At 46.3% G+C, this 18382-nt stretch overlaps 1 protein-coding gene across 1 annotated transcript in view; it reads left to right on the top strand.

The window, feature by feature from the left end:
* The window catches only part of LOC132251589 (uncharacterized), a 73524-nt gene extending 55419 nt beyond the window's left edge, over positions 1 to 18105 (top strand). The window contains exon 2 of the mRNA XM_059731505.1: positions 15555 to 18105. Within this exon, the coding sequence (XP_059587488.1) occupies positions 15867 to 16805 (939 nt within the window). The 5' untranslated portion in view covers positions 15555 to 15866 and the 3' untranslated portion in view covers positions 16806 to 18105. The remainder of the gene's footprint in view (positions 1 to 15554) is intronic.
* Positions 18106 to 18382: the final 277 nt, after the last annotated feature.

Raw genomic sequence — 18382 nt, 5'->3', positions numbered from 1 at the left:
CTTGGGTGAACTCCTGGTTTAGTGGTCTGTAGTATATACCTATAGTTGGTCTCTCTCAATGTGCCCCCCCCCCCCAACAACTTGACCAAGAGCATTTCAAGCTGTCCATTTTTGGAGCCAATGTCAGCCTCCAAGGAAGTGTATTGCTCTTTCACATAGAGAGCAATATCACCACCTTTCTTCCTCACCCAGTCCCTTCTATCCAGGATGTAGCCCTCTATAGCTCCACTCCAGTCATGTGAGGAGACCCACCAGGTCTCCAGAATCCCTACTAGATCACAATACACACTGGAGAGTAGTAGGGCTAGCTCTTCCTGCTTGTTCCCCATGCTCCTGGCATTAGTATATAGGCACCTGAATCCTCCTATTGAGGCCCTCGTCTTCCTGTACAGCTGATGGAGAACTATTCCCTCAGCTTCTGCAAGACTGGTTCTCCCAGTGTCCCTACCTACAGGGCCTACTTGTATGTTGGTCACTGGACATGTTTGAATTTGTGTATTCCTGTCCCTCAGTAATCTTAGTTTAAAGCCCTGTACAGAAGCTTATCCATCCTGGCCACGAACAGGTACTTACCTTTCCTTGTGAGATGGATGCTGTCCCTTCCCAGGAGTCCTATAGCAGAGGGGCAGGTGGCAGAGTGGTGGGGAGCTAGTGGCAGGGGAAGAAGGCACCGAGAAGGGCCAAGTGCTGGTGGGGGAAAGGCAGCAGGGGGGCACATATAGGGTGGGCAAGGAGGGAGGGAGTAAGTAAGGGGCAAGGGGTAGATGTTTGGCTCCTCACCACTGCTTTCCCTGCCACAGTGGTATGTGGAATTTAAGACAACCCTCCAATAATTACATTCTAAACAAGGAAAATTATTTAAAGATATTTATAGTTAAAAATTATAACAGTGCGTGTGTGTAATTTGGTATAATTTTCCGTGTCTAGAATCTAATTATTGGGGAGGTCATCTTAAATTCAAAATCAGCTTGGATTGGGGTAAATATGGTAATGCTTACTATTGCTAGGTATCATAAGCCATGAAATGTTGGATAGGGCTTTAATGTAAACATCTTAAGTCTAGTGACTGGTTGCCTTTTTTTGGAAGATATGTATTTTCCCCCTAACTTAATTCTGATTCCATGTTGAAGTCTAAATATCCAAATAATCAATAGCCAACTATTTCCAGTTAATCTTTGGAAGCATTCATCCTTTTGATGTATTACTATTTCTTATTTGCATTGTGGTAAAGTTTTTGCATACGGGTAACTGCTGTACTACACGTTGTGAATACATACAGAAAAGACAGGCCTTACAATGCTTATAGTCCAATTTCTATATCTAAGGATTTAGACAAACAGATGGAGAAGCATAGGGAAACTAACTTTGGCCAGCACAGTAACAGAAGTCTCAGTACTAAGACTAACTTAGCAGAACTTTTGGGGAGACTGTTTCTGAAATGAGACCAAAGCAGATATTGTTAAACAAATATATAACTGATTTGCCCATCTGCTAAAGTAAGCTGAATAGAGTTCTGAATTTTAGGGGTGGTCTCTTTAAAGCAGTGTTGACATACATCAGCTATACAAACCTTCTGGAGATGATGTTTACAAGGTACTTCTGTGTGCACCTTGATTCCAGAGCTACCAATATTGTACCACCTTATACCAAACCATTAAGGGAAAGCAACATTAAAGCTAGGGTTACCAGCTGAGGGGACCATCCTAGTGAAGGGAATCTATTATGGTATTCTTCCATTATTTCACTTGATTCAGTCAATGTAGTGTGCAATGCTAGGGAATTTGAACCCAAAGATACCTTGTGCCTAGTAATGTCTACCACTGCTTTTTCTATTTTTTAATTAAGTCAGAGAGTCATGCCAGCATTTTAACCAGTTGAAGGTTGAAAAAACATAAATATGGCTTAAAGCCAGCTTTGTTTCCCTCACCCCATCTTTAACTGTCCTTTGCTCTCATTGCTTGTAATTTTTACCATTAGAATTGAGCAGACCTCATGAAAAGAGTTTATGTTGAGGTACAAGTTTATAGAGTAGTGTGACTCCAAAGACATCTACTCCTTGCTGTCTAATCCAAGCACCAGTGAGGTTAGCAGGTGGACTAACCTCAAAACTAGATGGGAAATTGTATGATGCCAAAATGACTCTATTCCCAACAAATTCATAATAAAGAGCTTGAGGCCACGGGGAGGGGAGCAGGCAGGGGGGGGAGAGGAATCATAACAGCATGTGGGCACTGAACCAGATTTACACATGCAATTTGCTTCAGAAAAATGCTTGAGGGGGGAGCTTTTGATTATGCATAGTATTATAGGAGGCATAACAGTGTGGCTGGTGGGTAAGTCTTAGAAAACCCATCTGGAAATCTAGTTTTATAACTGAGCTCCTGAGCACGGTTACAGTCATTGAAGAAATACAAAACTTAGGATAATTTTTACTGCTTAAAACACTTTATTAGAGCTAAAAGGGAAAAATGTTTCATCTCAGATTGCAAGACTGTTCTCAGAAATATTTGTTATTAAGTCTATGTGTTCTAGCTCTCTGCTGTTTTTTTCTAGAGCCCAATCCTGAAAATACAGCCAGTGACATGCATGTGTAAAGTAGGGCTGAGTGAAGCTTTGATCTCTGATTCAATTCAGTGGAGACTCAGCCCAATTCAGCAGCTGAATCTTCAAATCCAAATTGAATCAGGATACCCTTTAATCTCTCCGAATCAAATTGGAACCCTCAGGATCAATTCAGAGAGATCCAATGATTCAGAGGTAAACACAGCGTTATTGTTTTTCTACATACCTCAAGGTACCAGGTGGCTAATGAATGCTAATTTGCTGGGGTGGATGGAGTATCCCACAGGAGCACGGGGGTGGGGGCGGTCCCGGGGTGCTTGGCAGCAGACCTGTAAGTGGACCAGAAGTACTTCCAGTCCACTTCTGGGTTTGCGGTGGAGCATGTGGGGCCCCCCCTCTGCCCCCTGTCTCGGTGACTGGTGTGTCCTGGGACTGGGGGGGCACCTGGTGTCCCCCCATGGCTGTTTACCAAGCCGGGGGAGAATGGGGGAGGTCCACCACCGAGCACACAGGGGAGCCCCCCCACGCTCCTGTGGGATGCTCCATCTGCCCCACAATCTCAGTGTTCACAAGTAATGCTGGTACCTCGAGGTATGTAGAAAAACCATTTAAAGCTGTGTCTATGGCTGAATCAACATCAATCTTCAGATTCAGGTTCAGCCAAATCAAATTGGGACAGTGATCCAAATCAATTAGTTGAATCACTGTCCCCCGATTCGGGCTGAATCCGAATTAAATATGGCCCATTTCGCGAACCCCTAGTGTAAAGTGCCTGCAGCTTATGGTACTACTTGTTTCCTTATAAGCTATATCTACATGGCAAACTTACTGTATCTGGCAGCAGTACACTGAAGCTATACATGCTGTGCTACTCTTCAAAGATTGCTGTCTGAATCAGCAACAGTGTAATCATGTCTGTGTGATGCTGCAGGAGACTAATAAGCATCAGAGGAGTCTGATGGATTCTGACTCAATAGTGAAGCTTAGCCTACGCAAATAGACATGGTTACACAGCACTTCTGGCTTAGGAGATGATACAGCATGAAGGTACCACCACAGGCATGGGAAATTTGTCATATGTCTAGCCATATATCAATGCTGTAATCTCTGTGGGTTTACCCCCAAGACTTAACCCATTATCTTTTCATCCATAAACCTTAAAATTATGTTCTTAGAATCATGTACTTTCCTCCCTTCTTCCTTAGTCATTCCCTGCCAGCAGGACTCACCAGAGTGCATTCCCAAGCCATACCATATCAAAAGCAATCTGTAGAGCATGATCTAGAAATCATAGTATCCACACTGCATATTTTGCTTAGAAATATATTAAAACACCCCCACTGGTAGAGAGGCATAGGTGTCAATAGGATTTAAGAGCCCTTTTCCTAAATGACCCAGAAAATGCATTCAGACATTAGGTTTACTTGTGCAAGCATGCAGCAGTTGGGTTCTTGCTCTATAAATGTGAGCAGAGTTTTGGATCAACTCCAAATGAGACTATTTTCAGGTTTTTAAAGCAAGCTTGGATATTGCCATAAAACTCTGCAGTCTGAACATTGTGAAGTCTCAATTCAAGTTCGCCTGCCAAGGTTAACAAAAAATTCCCAGCATTACTATTTGCCCAAGAATCTTAATGTGTTATAAAGATAAAATTATTAATGGTAACAAAATCATAAGTAAATACCTAGGAAAATAATTATTCAAACCAGAAAGGTGGTTGTAAGCATCTTACAACCTAAGGGAAAACTCATAGAAGAATACTGTGCACTAGATTTTTAAATACAAATATTAGACAGAAAGAAATTCAAGGTTAAGGTTACTCTTTAAAACTCCCTCAGGCATTTGGGAGTCTGATCATTCAAGAGTCATAGCAGCCTAAACAGCTTTAGCCTTGCCTTAGTAACACACCATAAAGCAAACAATCTACATGATACAGATCTAGGTTTTTTTGGTGTTTTGACTACTTTTCACATTTTTTAAATTCTTGAAAAGTAATACATTATACATGCCAATTTGCCCACTGTCTTGCAAATGAAATGTCTATTAAGACACTTATAAGGCTATTCTAATGCAGCTGTCCACCTTAGTATCTAACTCCAGAAATGGATAAAATGAACAGCATTTTTAAGACACTCATGTTCTCCATTGTCCCTTATGGGAGAGGGTGACATGTATCCTTCACTAACACCATCACAATACCTCCTGCTCCTATCCAGACTTCACCTCCCTGTCTAGTAAATACACCAGACCATGCAGAGTTCTCAGTGGAATCTGGAAGTGCGGGATAGTGACAGTAAAAAGTCTGGAGACAACTAAACCTTCCTTGCAAAACAGAGCCAGCGTATAAATGGAAGCTAATTTCTATGTGCAGTTGTAGGGTGCCAACTCTGCCTTCTACAATGCAGTAAGGTATGACAATATCCAGGGACAATTGGCTGGGAATTTTCTGATGACATATGATATTGTCAGGAAATATCAGTTCATCAAAAGTGATGTTCTCTAGCATAAAATGTCTTCTGAACTGGAAGTAATATGGGAGTGTTACTGGGCATCCCACAGAGGCACAGATGACTGGTGAGAGTGCATTGCCACACCAGTGCAGTGACACTATTTCTGGTTTGGAAGACAGCACATGTAAAGCAGACACCACATGTCTCCGTGCCATGTCAAATGCACTCTCATGTCCAGTGTAGTCCAGGGTTTACATGTGTAACCTGGGTGGTGGCCCAATAGTTGCCACTCCTGCCCAGTATCAGGGATGGTGTGGTAAGAATGGGTCAGAGCTTCCGGCCAGCACCAATTTACTTTCCGGCCAGCCCCTGCTCCCCACAGAGCAGCCCGTGGTCCCAAGGTCTAACACTTAACTGATTTAACTATTTACACTTTATTTACAAAACAAGAATAATAGGAAGGTTATTTACAAGTGAACTTAAATGGCATAACCACAATCACAAAACAAACCAGAATGCATTAGTCAACCCTTGACTCAAAAACCATGGGTAGGGTAACTGGCAGCTTTCAGCCACTGCTGAGATGCTACCACAAGGAAGCAAGGTGGTCACTCCCAGCAGCTCCAACAGGCTTCCCAATAAGTGGCAGACTGCAACAGGTTAAACTTCTGTGGTCTGCAATCAAATTGTATCAAACCCCAACCCCCCAAAGAGGCTGAAGGGTGACCCTCTGTGGCAATGAAAAAGGCAAGCAACAAGCAACAGAGTAGGCTCCTGCAGCAGTCAGCATGACCCAAGCACAAAGCACAGGGACTCCATCCAATGACAATCAGCTGCAGAATAAGGGACAGGACTGAGTCCCCTCTGGGGCAGTCAGTGGCAGGGGGTCAGCAGAACAGGCAGCTCCCAGGGGTCATTGCTCCAAACCCCTGCTCCAGATGACTGGCCAGGCACCCCACACGTGTCACAGCTCACCAGTGCCTCTCCAAGCTCCGGCCTGTGCCTCAAGCTCCCAGGAACCCCAATCCTGGTGCTCTGGTGCTCCTCAGGATCCCAGTGCCTTGCCTGCTGCTGTCCCACTTCCCCAGGGAAAGTGAAGGGTTTCCTTAACTCACCAGCCTAGCTCCCTGCTCTGGATAAGGATGCTGCCTGCGCTCCTGGCCGCTGCTTCTTCTCCTCAATGGAGTGGGGGGCCAACTGCCACCCCTAGCCTCCGGGATGCCCAGCACATCCAGCACACTGCAATGGGGCCTTTGGGGCACCAGCTCTCTGCCCCAAGCCCTGGCCGCAGCTCCTTCTCTGCTACAGGGCTGGAGGCACAGCTGACTGCTGCTACCTTCTTCTCCCAGGGACTTCGAGGCTCTTCAGAGGGGTCTCTCTGCTCCCTCTGCTGGGTCAGCTCACCCCAGCTCTTCTTAGGCCTCCTGTGCCATTCCCCAGAGTCGCTGTCAGCAGCCCCCCACACCAGTTTGGCTTCTGCTTTTATCCCCCCCGGCAGTCCCTACCTGGCTTGCAAACCAACCCACCAGGGCTCAGGGTGGCGGGCCCCCAACCCTGGCCAGCCACCTTCCATGCGAATGAGGGGATTGAAAACCCCTTCTTTAGGTTGGCTTCTCCTTTTCCACAGGCCAGGGCTCCCCTGCTCCACCCTTGGGGTTGCTCAGAGTTCACTGGCACTGTTTCTAGCCCAGGATAAGTATCTCAGCCAACCTGGTGAGCCCACATTGGCAGTCTGTTACACATGCATATAATAACATACCACGGATCAACTGTCACTCACCAGAGCATATTGGTGCACACACAGCATGGCCCTATGCAGATTCATTACTTCTGGGTGATAGGCTCATAAACTCAGTATGGCCAATGGAGGAAACTCCACAAGGACATACTTTTGGAGGCTGCAGCTCTAGGTGCTGCACAGATTGGGTGTAACTATAGGTGGGCAGGTGGGGCTTGAGCCCCACATACTGCTTAATGCTGTAGAAAAACCCCCCGTTTTTCTTTTTTTTATTTAAAAATATATTCCCTCCCCTTCCCCAACCATTTCTGACTTTCTCTCTCCCCTCTCTATCCCTTAGAAGTAGTTATAAGAAGTTGTGATAAGTCATAGTTAAGCTAAAGCACAAGATAAGAACAAGCCCCTTTTATATTGTCCATGTATCTTTGTAAATAGTGTTTTGTTATTTTGGTATTGATTTTTACTGTTTTATATTATATTCCTATTATATTTGTATTGATTTTAATTGTTTTATATTGATAATGTATGATTTAGGCCTGTTTCTGTAAGTTAGCCAAAGTAATATCAAGTCTCCATCTTGCCTTGTCAAGTTTCCATATTGTGCCCCTGCCTGGGCATACCCCATTGTAATTGTGTTGTAACTGTGACTCATACCTACCCCTCCTATGTAAATTGGTTCCTAGATAAATGAGAATGGATGAGAGTGCTTGAGACATAATGGTGGCAGGCCTAAAAATATCACCTACTGAATGACCTGACCATCAGCTTAACAACCCTACCACTGCCTTGCATTGACACTCCCTGAAACCACAGACCTAGTCCCAGAACCAGAGACAAAACACAACATTTGAAAGATTCAGACCCTCCAAGAAACTGTGGAAACAAAGAACAGAACAGAAACCAGCAAGTCCACCATTGTATCCCACCAGACAACGAGGACATCTAGAACTCCAAGTGCTTATCTGAGCAGGACTGGCCCTTTCCTGGACATGTCCTCCCCATTGAAGGCATAGGTAGCCCACGCCTATTAAAGGGGTGGTAGAGTGTGACCTCCTTGGGACGCCCTCTGCATCCAGACCAGCACTACGCCATACCACCTATCCATCCAGAGGCCCTGCCAGCGACCCTCTCTGGACAACACCTCACTGGAGAAAACCCCGACTGGCCTTTGAGGATCAGCTTGAAGCCTAGGATAGGTAGCTGTCACCCACATCTTCCTTCCAAGCAAGGGACCTGAGTTCTGTTTCTTTACACCTTGACTTCAATCCCTCTACTAAGCCTTTTCCCTCCTGCTACCATTGTGTGTGTGTGTGTGTGTGTGTGTGTGTGTGTGTGCGCGCGTGTGTGTGTGTCTAATAAAACCTGATATTCTGGACCCTACGTTGGTCTTTGTCTTGTTCCAGGCTCCCCACTTAATCCCTGCTCTCTTTGCTCCCACCTCTTACCCAACCCCGTGTCCAACTCCTGTCCCTCTGCTGTCTGTCTCTCTGCTTCCCGTCTCAGATCTCTGCCACCTTTGACCCCCATCCCAGTGCTTGCTCTCACCTCTAACTCCACCTCCTGGCTTCTTAGCCAGCTCTCGATCTCCCAGCTCTAGCCTTCTTCTCAGTTCTCCTCCTGGCGTCTCAGCCTCCCCATCTCCCGTTCCCACCCCGGCCAGCTCTTTACCTACCAACTTTTCTGCCTCTCAGTCTCACGACTCTCACCCCAGCCTTCTTCCTCAGCTTAGCTCCTGGCTCTTCTGCCTTCCCATCTCCCAGCTCTCGCTCCAGCCTTCTCGCCCCAGCTTAGCTCCTAGCTCTGCCTCCCGATCTCCTGGCTCTTGGCCCAGCCTTCTTCCCCAGTTTACCTTCCAGCTTCTCTGCCACTGCCACCCTGGCTCTCTCTCCTCCCAGCTTCTCTGCCTCCCAGATTTTCCCTTGACTCCCACCAGGGCCCCAAGCACCCCCAAATGCCCCCTAGTCATCAAGCACCCCCGCTACTGCTAACACACAGTCACTGAAGTGTATGTTTGTATGTGTGTATGTGTATTGACTGGTAGTTTTGTATGTGCAGTTTGTGTGTGTGTATATAATTTTGTGCCATGCCCTCCTGCCTAACAGCATGATATTGAGATCCTGAGCATTGATCTGGCATGTGTCAAGTCAACAATGTGGGCAGTGGAATGGAGAGGGGTCTCACCCTACTGCTCCTCTGCATCTGCTGGGATGGGAGTGGTGCCAGCGAGGCCATGAACCAGAGGGTTAATGCGTTCATCTCTTTTTATCACCACTGAATTTCAGCTTTTAAATTGCCACCCTTCTTAGATTCCTGCACTGTTAAACCCTGCAGGGATGGCTTACCCTGCAAGCAAAGTCTATCAGGCATGCCTCTGACTATGTAAACATGTAACAAACAAAAATTCCCTTCCCTGAAGAACATAAAATCTACAGGATGCCACAGGCAATGGTACAACAGACAGATAGACAAAATGGTGAGATGATAATAGCATGAAGGGCAGTAGGCCTGTGCAAAGCAGAAAGTATTTGCTTTGGATTCAGATTTGGCGATTTGGAGGGAAAGTGATTTCATTTGGTGATTCAAATCACTGTCCCAATTAGATTCAGTCAAATCTGAATCTGAAGATATTTGGTGCCGAATCTTATTGGGCCATAGACTATACAGGCAGGCAGTGCTAGTGTAGTAAAAAGACGTTAGCCCCCATAATTTTGCAGTAATGCTTGAGCAAAAACCATATGATAGAAGTGTCTTATGACCATCTTATGGCCCTTTTGTGTAAAGATCAGGAGGTCTAATGTCCAAGCTGTGGTCTGTGGTTCTTACTGCTTGCCTTGCATTTTGAAATCATCTCTGTCCAGTGTCTTAAGGTTACGTTAAGATAGGAAGTTACTAAAGTTTAACTAACTTTGTTGAAATTGCTCTTTTCTTCTGAGCATGCTGCAATTCTACCTTTGAGTGTGCACATACTAACCCTGATAAGTCACATTAACCAATAACTAGTTAAGTACAGCCTACAAGATAAGGCGTCACAATTAGGAACTGGTACTGCAGCCAATAAACTTCTAGTACATCAAGACTCTGTTGAATGTAAGCTATAAAAATGTAATTCCAGGCCGGACTCATCGTCGGCCCTGATTTGAGCTCTCTGCTCCCGGTCAAACTGTTTGCAAACAATAAACCTAGATAGACCCAGCCTGTATGTGTGACTCTCTCCTTGAGGGTAATTGAACAAGCCTCCAGAGGAACGAAACTAGCCATTTTGGCAACAATTTGGCGAGCCAGCCAGGAGCCCTCTGGACTATTTCAGGGCACGACGAGATCGGCAAAGGGGAGTCGTGAAGTGGCCACCGGACTGATCTTGGAGTCCGTCATGACCCCCGGGTCCGTGAGTCGGGCACCTGAAAGGTCAAAGGCACTCCTCTGAATGAGTCACCCAGGCTGAGTGGGTCCGAAGAGACGGCACCAGGGGTCCAGCAGAGTGAGTATTCGCTTTCCTTGTGTCAATTGAATGGTCTCTAAGGGAATTTGGGGAGCCCTGAGGATTTAAGTGTTGGTTTTGGTATCCAGCATATTGGTCTGGATTTTGGATCCGGGGAATCCCTTTAGAAACATGAGCCGCTGACCAAGTCTGAGACTATAGCTGAGCCTAGCCGCACCAATTCTGCCCAACAAGGTAGAGTCGAACGCAAGGGGGCTCAGCTGGAACCTCATGACTCAGCGGACAGGGACCTGAGTGCATATGTATATTGGTCGACACATTGGGGTTGGGTAGCTCCCGAGAAGAAGATTCTGCTTCCCCATTAGGATGCATGCTGAGGAATTTGGGTAAATTTAAGGGAGGCTACGGAATAGAAATGACAAAGGATGACTTGATTATATTTTGTCAGAAGGAATGGCCCACTTTCAGGGTTGGATGGCCGGAAGTTGGTTCTTACAATGTAAAATTAGCTAATGCAGTTTCGAATGTGATAACCCGGGATGGCCACTGGGATCAGTGGCCGTATATAGATTGTTGGATAAGTGCTATAATGAATCCTGTTCCCCCATGGGTTCAGAAGTGTAAAAAGAAAATGTGTAAGATGTTATTGGCAAAAGACACTGGGAGAACAGCCCAAGTCCTTCCTGATTCTGGTAGTGAGGGAGATCTGATTCAGGGACCAGGACACAGAGTTAGAACACAGTCACCTGTCAGTCCCAGTTCCAGGAGTCAGGAGTCACCATCATCATCTCAGACAGACTCTAGCCCTAGCTCCAGGAGCCAGGAATCATCACCATCATCCTCATTATTCCGAGAGGATCCTGACTTGTTGGGCAGGGAGAGGTCAGAAAGTCCCTCAGTAGCTCCCTTAATTGGCCCCGGGGTTTCAGGAGAAAAGAAGGGAAAAGACCCAGAGAATCTCCCACCAACAGCTCCCCCTTATGAGGAAACGGACAGCTTCCCAGAGGGGCTGGCTCAGCTCAAATCAGCATTAAAGCTCGTGGAATCCTGGCATGATAAAGCCCCCCAGAGTACCCGTAACAAGAACCCCAATTACACCAATTACAATTGTCCCATGAGACAAGTAGTGACTCCAGGAGAAGGGGGGGAACAACCTTCGTTTACATACCCTTTCACACGTCAGATTTGTTTAATTGGAAGAATCAAAATCCTTCTTTTAGAGAAGACCCCGATAAGATGCAAAATCTGTTTCGGTCAGTAGGGCAAACCCACCGTCCTACCTGGGCTGATGTTCAAATGATGCTGCATACCCTCCTGACCTCTGAAGAAAGGCAGATGGTACAGGGAGTAGCGGATAAGATAGCTGAGGAGCGGGTAATAGCCCCTGGAGGGGACTTGCGTGCTGTATGTCCTATTGAGAGTCCCAATTGGGATAACGACTCAGAGGAAGGGAGAGATCTGAATCATCAATATCTGGGGATTATAGTAGAAGCTCTGGGTAAGGCAGTACCATGGGTACCAAACCTCTCCAGGATATGCGAGGTCCGCCAAGGAAAGGATGAATCTCCCTCAGCCTTCCTCGAGCGGTTGTATGATGCCTTTAAGAAATTTAGTGAAATAAACCCTGAGGCTCCAGAAAATCACCGCATGGTGAATATGCTGTTTATTGGGCAGGCGGCCCCAGATATAAGGAAGAGGTTGCAAAAAGTTGAAGGAGGACCAGGGAAACCCCTTTCAGAGCTAGTGGAAATTGCGTATAAAGTCTATGGGAACCGGGATCAAATAGCAGAAAAGAAGGAGGAGAAGCGTGGACAGAAGCAAATGGCCACACTAGCAGCCGCCTTAAGCAAGAGTATTAATGGCAATGGAGGATGGAAAGGGCAACCAGAGGGGGGGCAGAAGAAAGGAAGAGGTCAGCCGCAGCCGGATGAATGTGCATATTGCCGGGAAAAAGGACATTGGAAAAAAGATTGTCCTAAATTACGGGATAAAAAGAGGGAAACCCAACGAGGGGACCACCAGATGCTAGCGGAATCCTCGGGAGAAGATTCTAGCTGAAGGGTCCAGGGATTCAAGGCCACCGCCCTACGGGCAAACGCCCAGAAGGATCCCATGGTACAGATTAGGGTAGGTGGCAGAGATTATGAGGCCCTAGTGGATACTGGGGCCACCTTTTCAATGATTCCTGTGAAACCCCCTTTAGCTAAAGAAAGCGGAAAGTATGTAACGGTAGAAGGGATAGAGGGAAGACGGATCAGATTGCCTGTATATAAGCCCCTCCTCACGAAGATTGGGAATAATAAACTGGAGCATGCATTTGTAGTATCACCTGCCTGCCCAGTAGCACTATTGGGACGGGATTTGCTAACAAAACTGCAAGCAGAAATCTTCTTCCGTGAAGATCAAATCGTAGTGCAATTACCGGTAAAGCAAAGCTCAAACTACCAGATGGCTTTACGGACAGTTGAGACAAGATCAGAACCCAAAGGGATTGAGATTTTAGAAAACGTGGATCCCTGTGTATGGGCAGACGGAACTCCTGCCTGAGCAAAATATGTACACCCTGTAAAAATTCCCCTGAGGGAAGGAGAAGGTCCTGTGTGTGTCAAACAATATCCTCTGAAGAAAGCCACTCGAATAGGTTTGAAGCCACTAATTGAAAAATTTAAGAGGTATGGGTGGTTAATAGAGGGATCATCCCCCTTTAACACCCCAATCTTGGGTGTACCCAAAGCAGATGGAATCTCTTTTAGGCTGGTACAAGATTTAAGGGCCATAAACAAAAAGATTTTAGTGGACCACCATACAGTCCTAAATCCCCACACCATCTTAACCCAGGTTCCAGCGGATGCTGAGGTATTCTCTGTGCTAGATTTAAAAGATGCTTTCTTCTCTATTCCACTACATGAAGATAGTCAGAAATTGTTTGCCTTTGAATGGGAAGATCCAGATACATACTATAAGACCCAATTGTTGTGGACAGTATTACCTCAGGGATTTGCCTCATCTCCTCATATTTTTGGAACAGCTTTGCAAAAAGATTTGGAGCACTGGAAAGAGAGACACCACAAGGTGGCACTGTTGCAATATGTTGATGATTTATTAATAGCAAGTCCCGACTTACAGACGGGGAAAAATGCGACAGAATCCTTACTGAATATCCTGGGACAGAGAGGGTATAAGGTGTCTCGAGAAAAAGCTCAAATTTGCCAACCAAAGGTTACCTTTTTGGGATATGAGATTAAGAAGGGGATTTGGGCTCTGAGCAAGGATCGAATTCAAGCAATTCAGGATATGCCTGCTCCCAGGAACCCTAAAGAGCTGCGAGCTTTCTTGGGTTTAACCGGGTTTTGTAGACTGTGGATTCCTGATTATGGGGGAAAAGCCAAACCCCTATATGAGTCCCTCACGAAGGAGGGTCTCACAAATTGGAAATGGACTAAGGAAAAACAACATGCATTTGAATTACTGAAAGCTGCCCTCTTGCGACCCCCAGCATTAATGATCCCAAATGGGCACAAGCCCTATAGACTATATGTGCATGAAAACAAAGGGGTAGCTTCAGGAGTTTTAACTCAGCCAGTTGATCCAACTTGGAAACCAGTGGGATACTACTCCAAGGTCTTAGACCCAGTGGCAAAGGGGTGGCCTGCATGTTTGAGGGCTGTCGCCGCCACTGCTACCCTCGTGGAAGAGGCCCAAACATTGTTATGGGAGCTGACATGGAGATACACACTCCACATGGGGTTCCCCAGGTTCTCGGAGGAGAAGGAGGGAAATTTTTGAACCCCTCCAGACAATCGAGATATGAAATCTTCCTTTTATCTAATCCAGGTCTTACCTTCAAGCACACCACTGCCTTAAATCCAGTGACTCTACTGCCGGAGCCGGGGCCTCCGGGTCATGACTGTTTAGAAGTATTGACACAGACAGTACTAATTCGCCCTGATTTGAATGATGACCCAATTGAGAACCCGGAGGAGGAGTTCTTTGTAGATGGTTCGAGCAGTGTGATACAGGGTGTGAGATATACCGGATGTCCTGTGGTGACATTGACAGAAACGGTATGGAAAGAAAAGCTCCCTGTGACATGGTCAGCACAGGCAGCGGAGCTCGTGACCCTAACTTGTCCACTAGAATTGGGAAAAGATAAAAGGGTAAACATTTTTACAGACTCACGTTATGCCTTCGCCACTGTTCATGCCCATGGGTTGTTGTGGAAAGAGCGGGGATTCATCACGGCCTCTGGACAAAAGATTGCCAATGGCCCACAAATAATAATGTTATTGGAAGCCCTCCGGCTACCAAAGGAGGTGGCCGTGGTACATGTAAGAGCCCATGGCAAGGCTGCAGATGAATGCCAGAAAAGGGGAAATGCAAAGGCTGACATGGCAGCCAAAGAGGCAGCACAAACAGGAGGAGAGGCAGCATTCCAGGGCACGGCCCATGAAGTGTCTTCCTATTTAGAAAATTTTGAAGTAAAATATGGTCCAGGGTCAGATAAGCTAGCCGCTGATCTCAAGGCTAGTAAAAATTCACAGGGATGGTGGATCGTACCAGGAGGGAAAGTGTTGATACCTCGAGCTCTGCTGGGAGAGATACTCCACTGATTGCATTCTTCCACTCATATGGGAAGCACAGCAATGGGAGATTTGTTGACTCATCAAATGGTAGCCCCCAGACTTTATTTGGATGCCCAGAGAGTGGTCTGTCAGTGTCCAACTTGCCAGAAGGTGAATCCAAAATCTGCCAGACCACCAGCTCCCATGGGAGGAAGACCGTGGACTCAATATCCTGGACAAGCTTGGCAGATTGATTTTGCTGAACTTCCTAGATCCAGCCGATACCATTACCTGTTGGTACTAGTTGACCAGTTAACTGGGTGGGTGGAAGTGTACCCAACGAGAACAGCTACCGCATCTACAGTAGCACAGATGCTACTCCACGAGATAATACCCAGATTTCTGTTACCTGAGTCTATTGAGTCAGATCAAGGCAGTCATTTCATGGGGAAAATAGTACAGGAAGTGTCCAAAGCTTTAGATATCACTTGGAAACTCCATGCTCCATGGAGACCCCAGAGTTCAGGCCAGGTGGAACGCATGAATAGGACACTGAAGGCTATGTTGACAAAAATTTGTATTGAGGCTCATTTGAAATGGCCACAGGCACTCCCACTGGCTTTAACTCGTATTCGTAGTACACCACGTAGGGGAATTAAATTATCACCTTTTGAATTGATGGTTGGTATGCCTCCCAGGGTCTTGCCAGCAGGATGGAGGGAACTAGTTACTGTAGAACTTGGTAAATCTGAAATTTGGAAACAAGTTATTGCCTTGCAGTCTGTTTTGTCTTCTCTACACAGGTTTGCTGCATCCTTCCAGAGCCTTCCGCTTGACGCACCAGCCCACAACTTCAAACCGGGTGACCAGGTCCTGGTACAGAAGTGGAAAAAAGATCCTCTTGCGGAAAAGTGAGAAGGACCCTGTCAGGTGTTGCTGACTACGCACACAGCTGTCCGCTTATCAAACAGCGACAAGTGGACCCACTATTCAAGAGTGAAGCCTTTTCATCCGGAGGACACCAACTCCCAGGGTGTGGTCACTCCGGAAGCTGACAACACCCGGGAACAAGAAGCCGACAATTGGACAAGTGAACCAGTAGGAGATCTGAAGTTATGTTTACACAAATGTGGACTCTAATCTATTTCTTTGGACTCATGCCCCTTTTAGGTATAGCAAACCCAAAAGGATATCACCCAGACTGTTGCAAATGTCCCTTTGACATAAAGCTTAAGCCCCTAAATAAGACTAGCTATGAGGCTTCAAAGTCTACTATAATCAATGCCTCTATGCATACCCTCTCCAAATGCTGCTTGAGTCGAGAAATTATAATAACGTATGCACTCCGTGCTGGTCCAACACCGGTACGTATAGAGCCAGAACCAGAACTCTGGTCAGCAATCCTCAGAGATTGGCCTTCAAATCCTCCCTTCGAGGTTAAGCCCCAGGGAATCTGCATAGGAGATTACCATTACGCCATGAATAAAACTGTAAGACCTAAAGGTCCACCTGCAAACCCATGGGTGGGAAATGTATGGGTGGCCCTTCTCAAGGAGTCAGCCCGTGCTCTAACTAACCACAGTTCTCTTTTGTGTGCACTTACTCCTGTTTCTAGTGATGAGGGAGTCCCTTTCCTGCCTATTCCCCTCAATAGGACAGGCATAATCTCTGACTGGGGCTTTAATCATGATTTTAATCTCTCCTCACAATTTAATGGTTCTGGGAGACTCCTGGTAGCGAAGATTAAAGGATCTATTTGTATTTCCCAACAGGGAGGGGGATTTAGGGTGGGACAGTCACGATGCCAAGAGACATGGATATCTAAGGAGGTTGCCCCTCGCCAAGGTGCTTGGACACATGCAAACGCCTCATATGATACGTTTGAAAGCCTCCCTTGTCTCCTGGGTGAGGAACAAATTTTAGTTTGGGGCCACAATTGCACTCATTATCAAAACGGTACGAAAAACTCTTTAAAAAGGGGTTCATTGACCTTGGCTTTAATGTTTTCCCATTCTAGCATCGTAAATGAAACATGTGGGCTGTGGTGGATTTGAGGGCGATGGGCATATAGGCAGCTGTTATCTAGGGGCTTTGATTCCTGGCGTTTGGCTAGTGCAGCCAACACCTCGTGATACTCAAACCATCCACCCTGGGCTTTATTGTGCTAAGCGTGGTACTGATACCTCCCTTGAAAGGATAGCCGCAGGAGGGAGTCAACGGTGGGGCGATAATGAATGGCCAGCCGAAAGAATCATTCGATATTATGACCCGGCAACTTGGGAACCAGTTGTGGTTGGAAGGGAGCCCACCTATCTGACTAACCGCATTATCAGACTCCAGGCCGTAGTAGAGATAGTCACTAACAAGACTGCAGCAGCCCTCCACCTAATTGGAAGTCAACTCACCCAGATACGCACCACGGTGCTGCAGAATCGTTTAGCTCTTGACTATTTACTTGCCAGTGAAGGAGAGGTGTGTAAAAAGTTAAACCTGTCCAATTGTTGTGTTGAAATTGATGATAATGGTGAATTGATAAAAGACCTAGTAAATGATATGGAGAAGGTAGCACATGTTCCAGTCCAGACATGGAACGGATGGAACCTTGACTGGTTCACATCCTGGCTTCCCCAGACTGGCTGGATAAAGGGAGTGTTGATGGCCTTATGCTTGTTAGTATCAACCCTTTGCTTGCTTCCCTGTATGCTACCATGCATCATGACCCTTCTGAGAAGGACTGTTCGATCAGTTGTTAACCGTGAAATGTTTGTACACTATCAGAAATTGGCTATCTCAGACACTTATTAAAAATTTAGAGTAAGAAAGCATCTGAGGGGGGAGTTGTAGTAAAAAGACGTTAGCCCCCATAATTTTGCAGTAATGCTTGAGCAACAACCATATGATAGAAGTGTCTTATGACCATCTTATGACCCTTTTGTGTAAAGATCAGGAGGTCTAATGTCCAAGCTGTGGTCTGTGGTTCTTACTGCTTGCCTTGCATTTTGAAATCATCTCTGTCCAGTGCCTTAAGGTTACGTTAAGATAGGAAGTTACTAAAGTTTAACTAACTTTGTTGAAATTGCTCTTTTCTTCTGAGAATGCTGCAATTCTACCTTTGAGTGCGCACGTACTAACCCTGATAAGTCACATTAACCAATAACTAGTTAAGTACAGCCTACAAGATAAGACGTCACAATTAGGAACTGGTACTGCAGTCAATAAACTTCTAGTACGTCAAGACTCTGTTGAATGTAAGCTATAAAAATGTAATTCCAGGCCGGACTCATCGTCGGCCCTGATTTGAGCTCTCTGCTCCCCAGTCGAACTGTTTGCAAACAATAAACCTAGATAGACCCATCCTGTATGTGTGACTCTCTCCTTGAGGGTAATTGAACAAGCCTCCAGGGGAACGAAACTAGCCGTTTTGGCAACACTAGTGGGAGCAGCTGGGGAGCAGTCGGATGAGCCCTGGCTTGAGCTGGCAGCCCTGAGAGAAGCCGCAGCTCGTCCAGCTGCTCCCCCAGCTGCCCCCCACACTGGGGTGAGGCAGGCAGTGCTGGCAGCCCCAGGAGAAGCCACAGGGATTGGGGGGAATGATCAGGGGCTAGGGAAATGGACAGGGGCTTCCCCCCTG

The sequence above is a fragment of the Alligator mississippiensis genome, chromosome 1 (assembly GCF_030867095.1).
Source record: "Alligator mississippiensis isolate rAllMis1 chromosome 1, rAllMis1, whole genome shotgun sequence".
Lineage (NCBI taxonomy): Eukaryota > Metazoa > Chordata > Crocodylia > Alligatoridae > Alligator > Alligator mississippiensis.
This window is presented reverse-complemented; position numbering and strand designations above follow the sequence as displayed.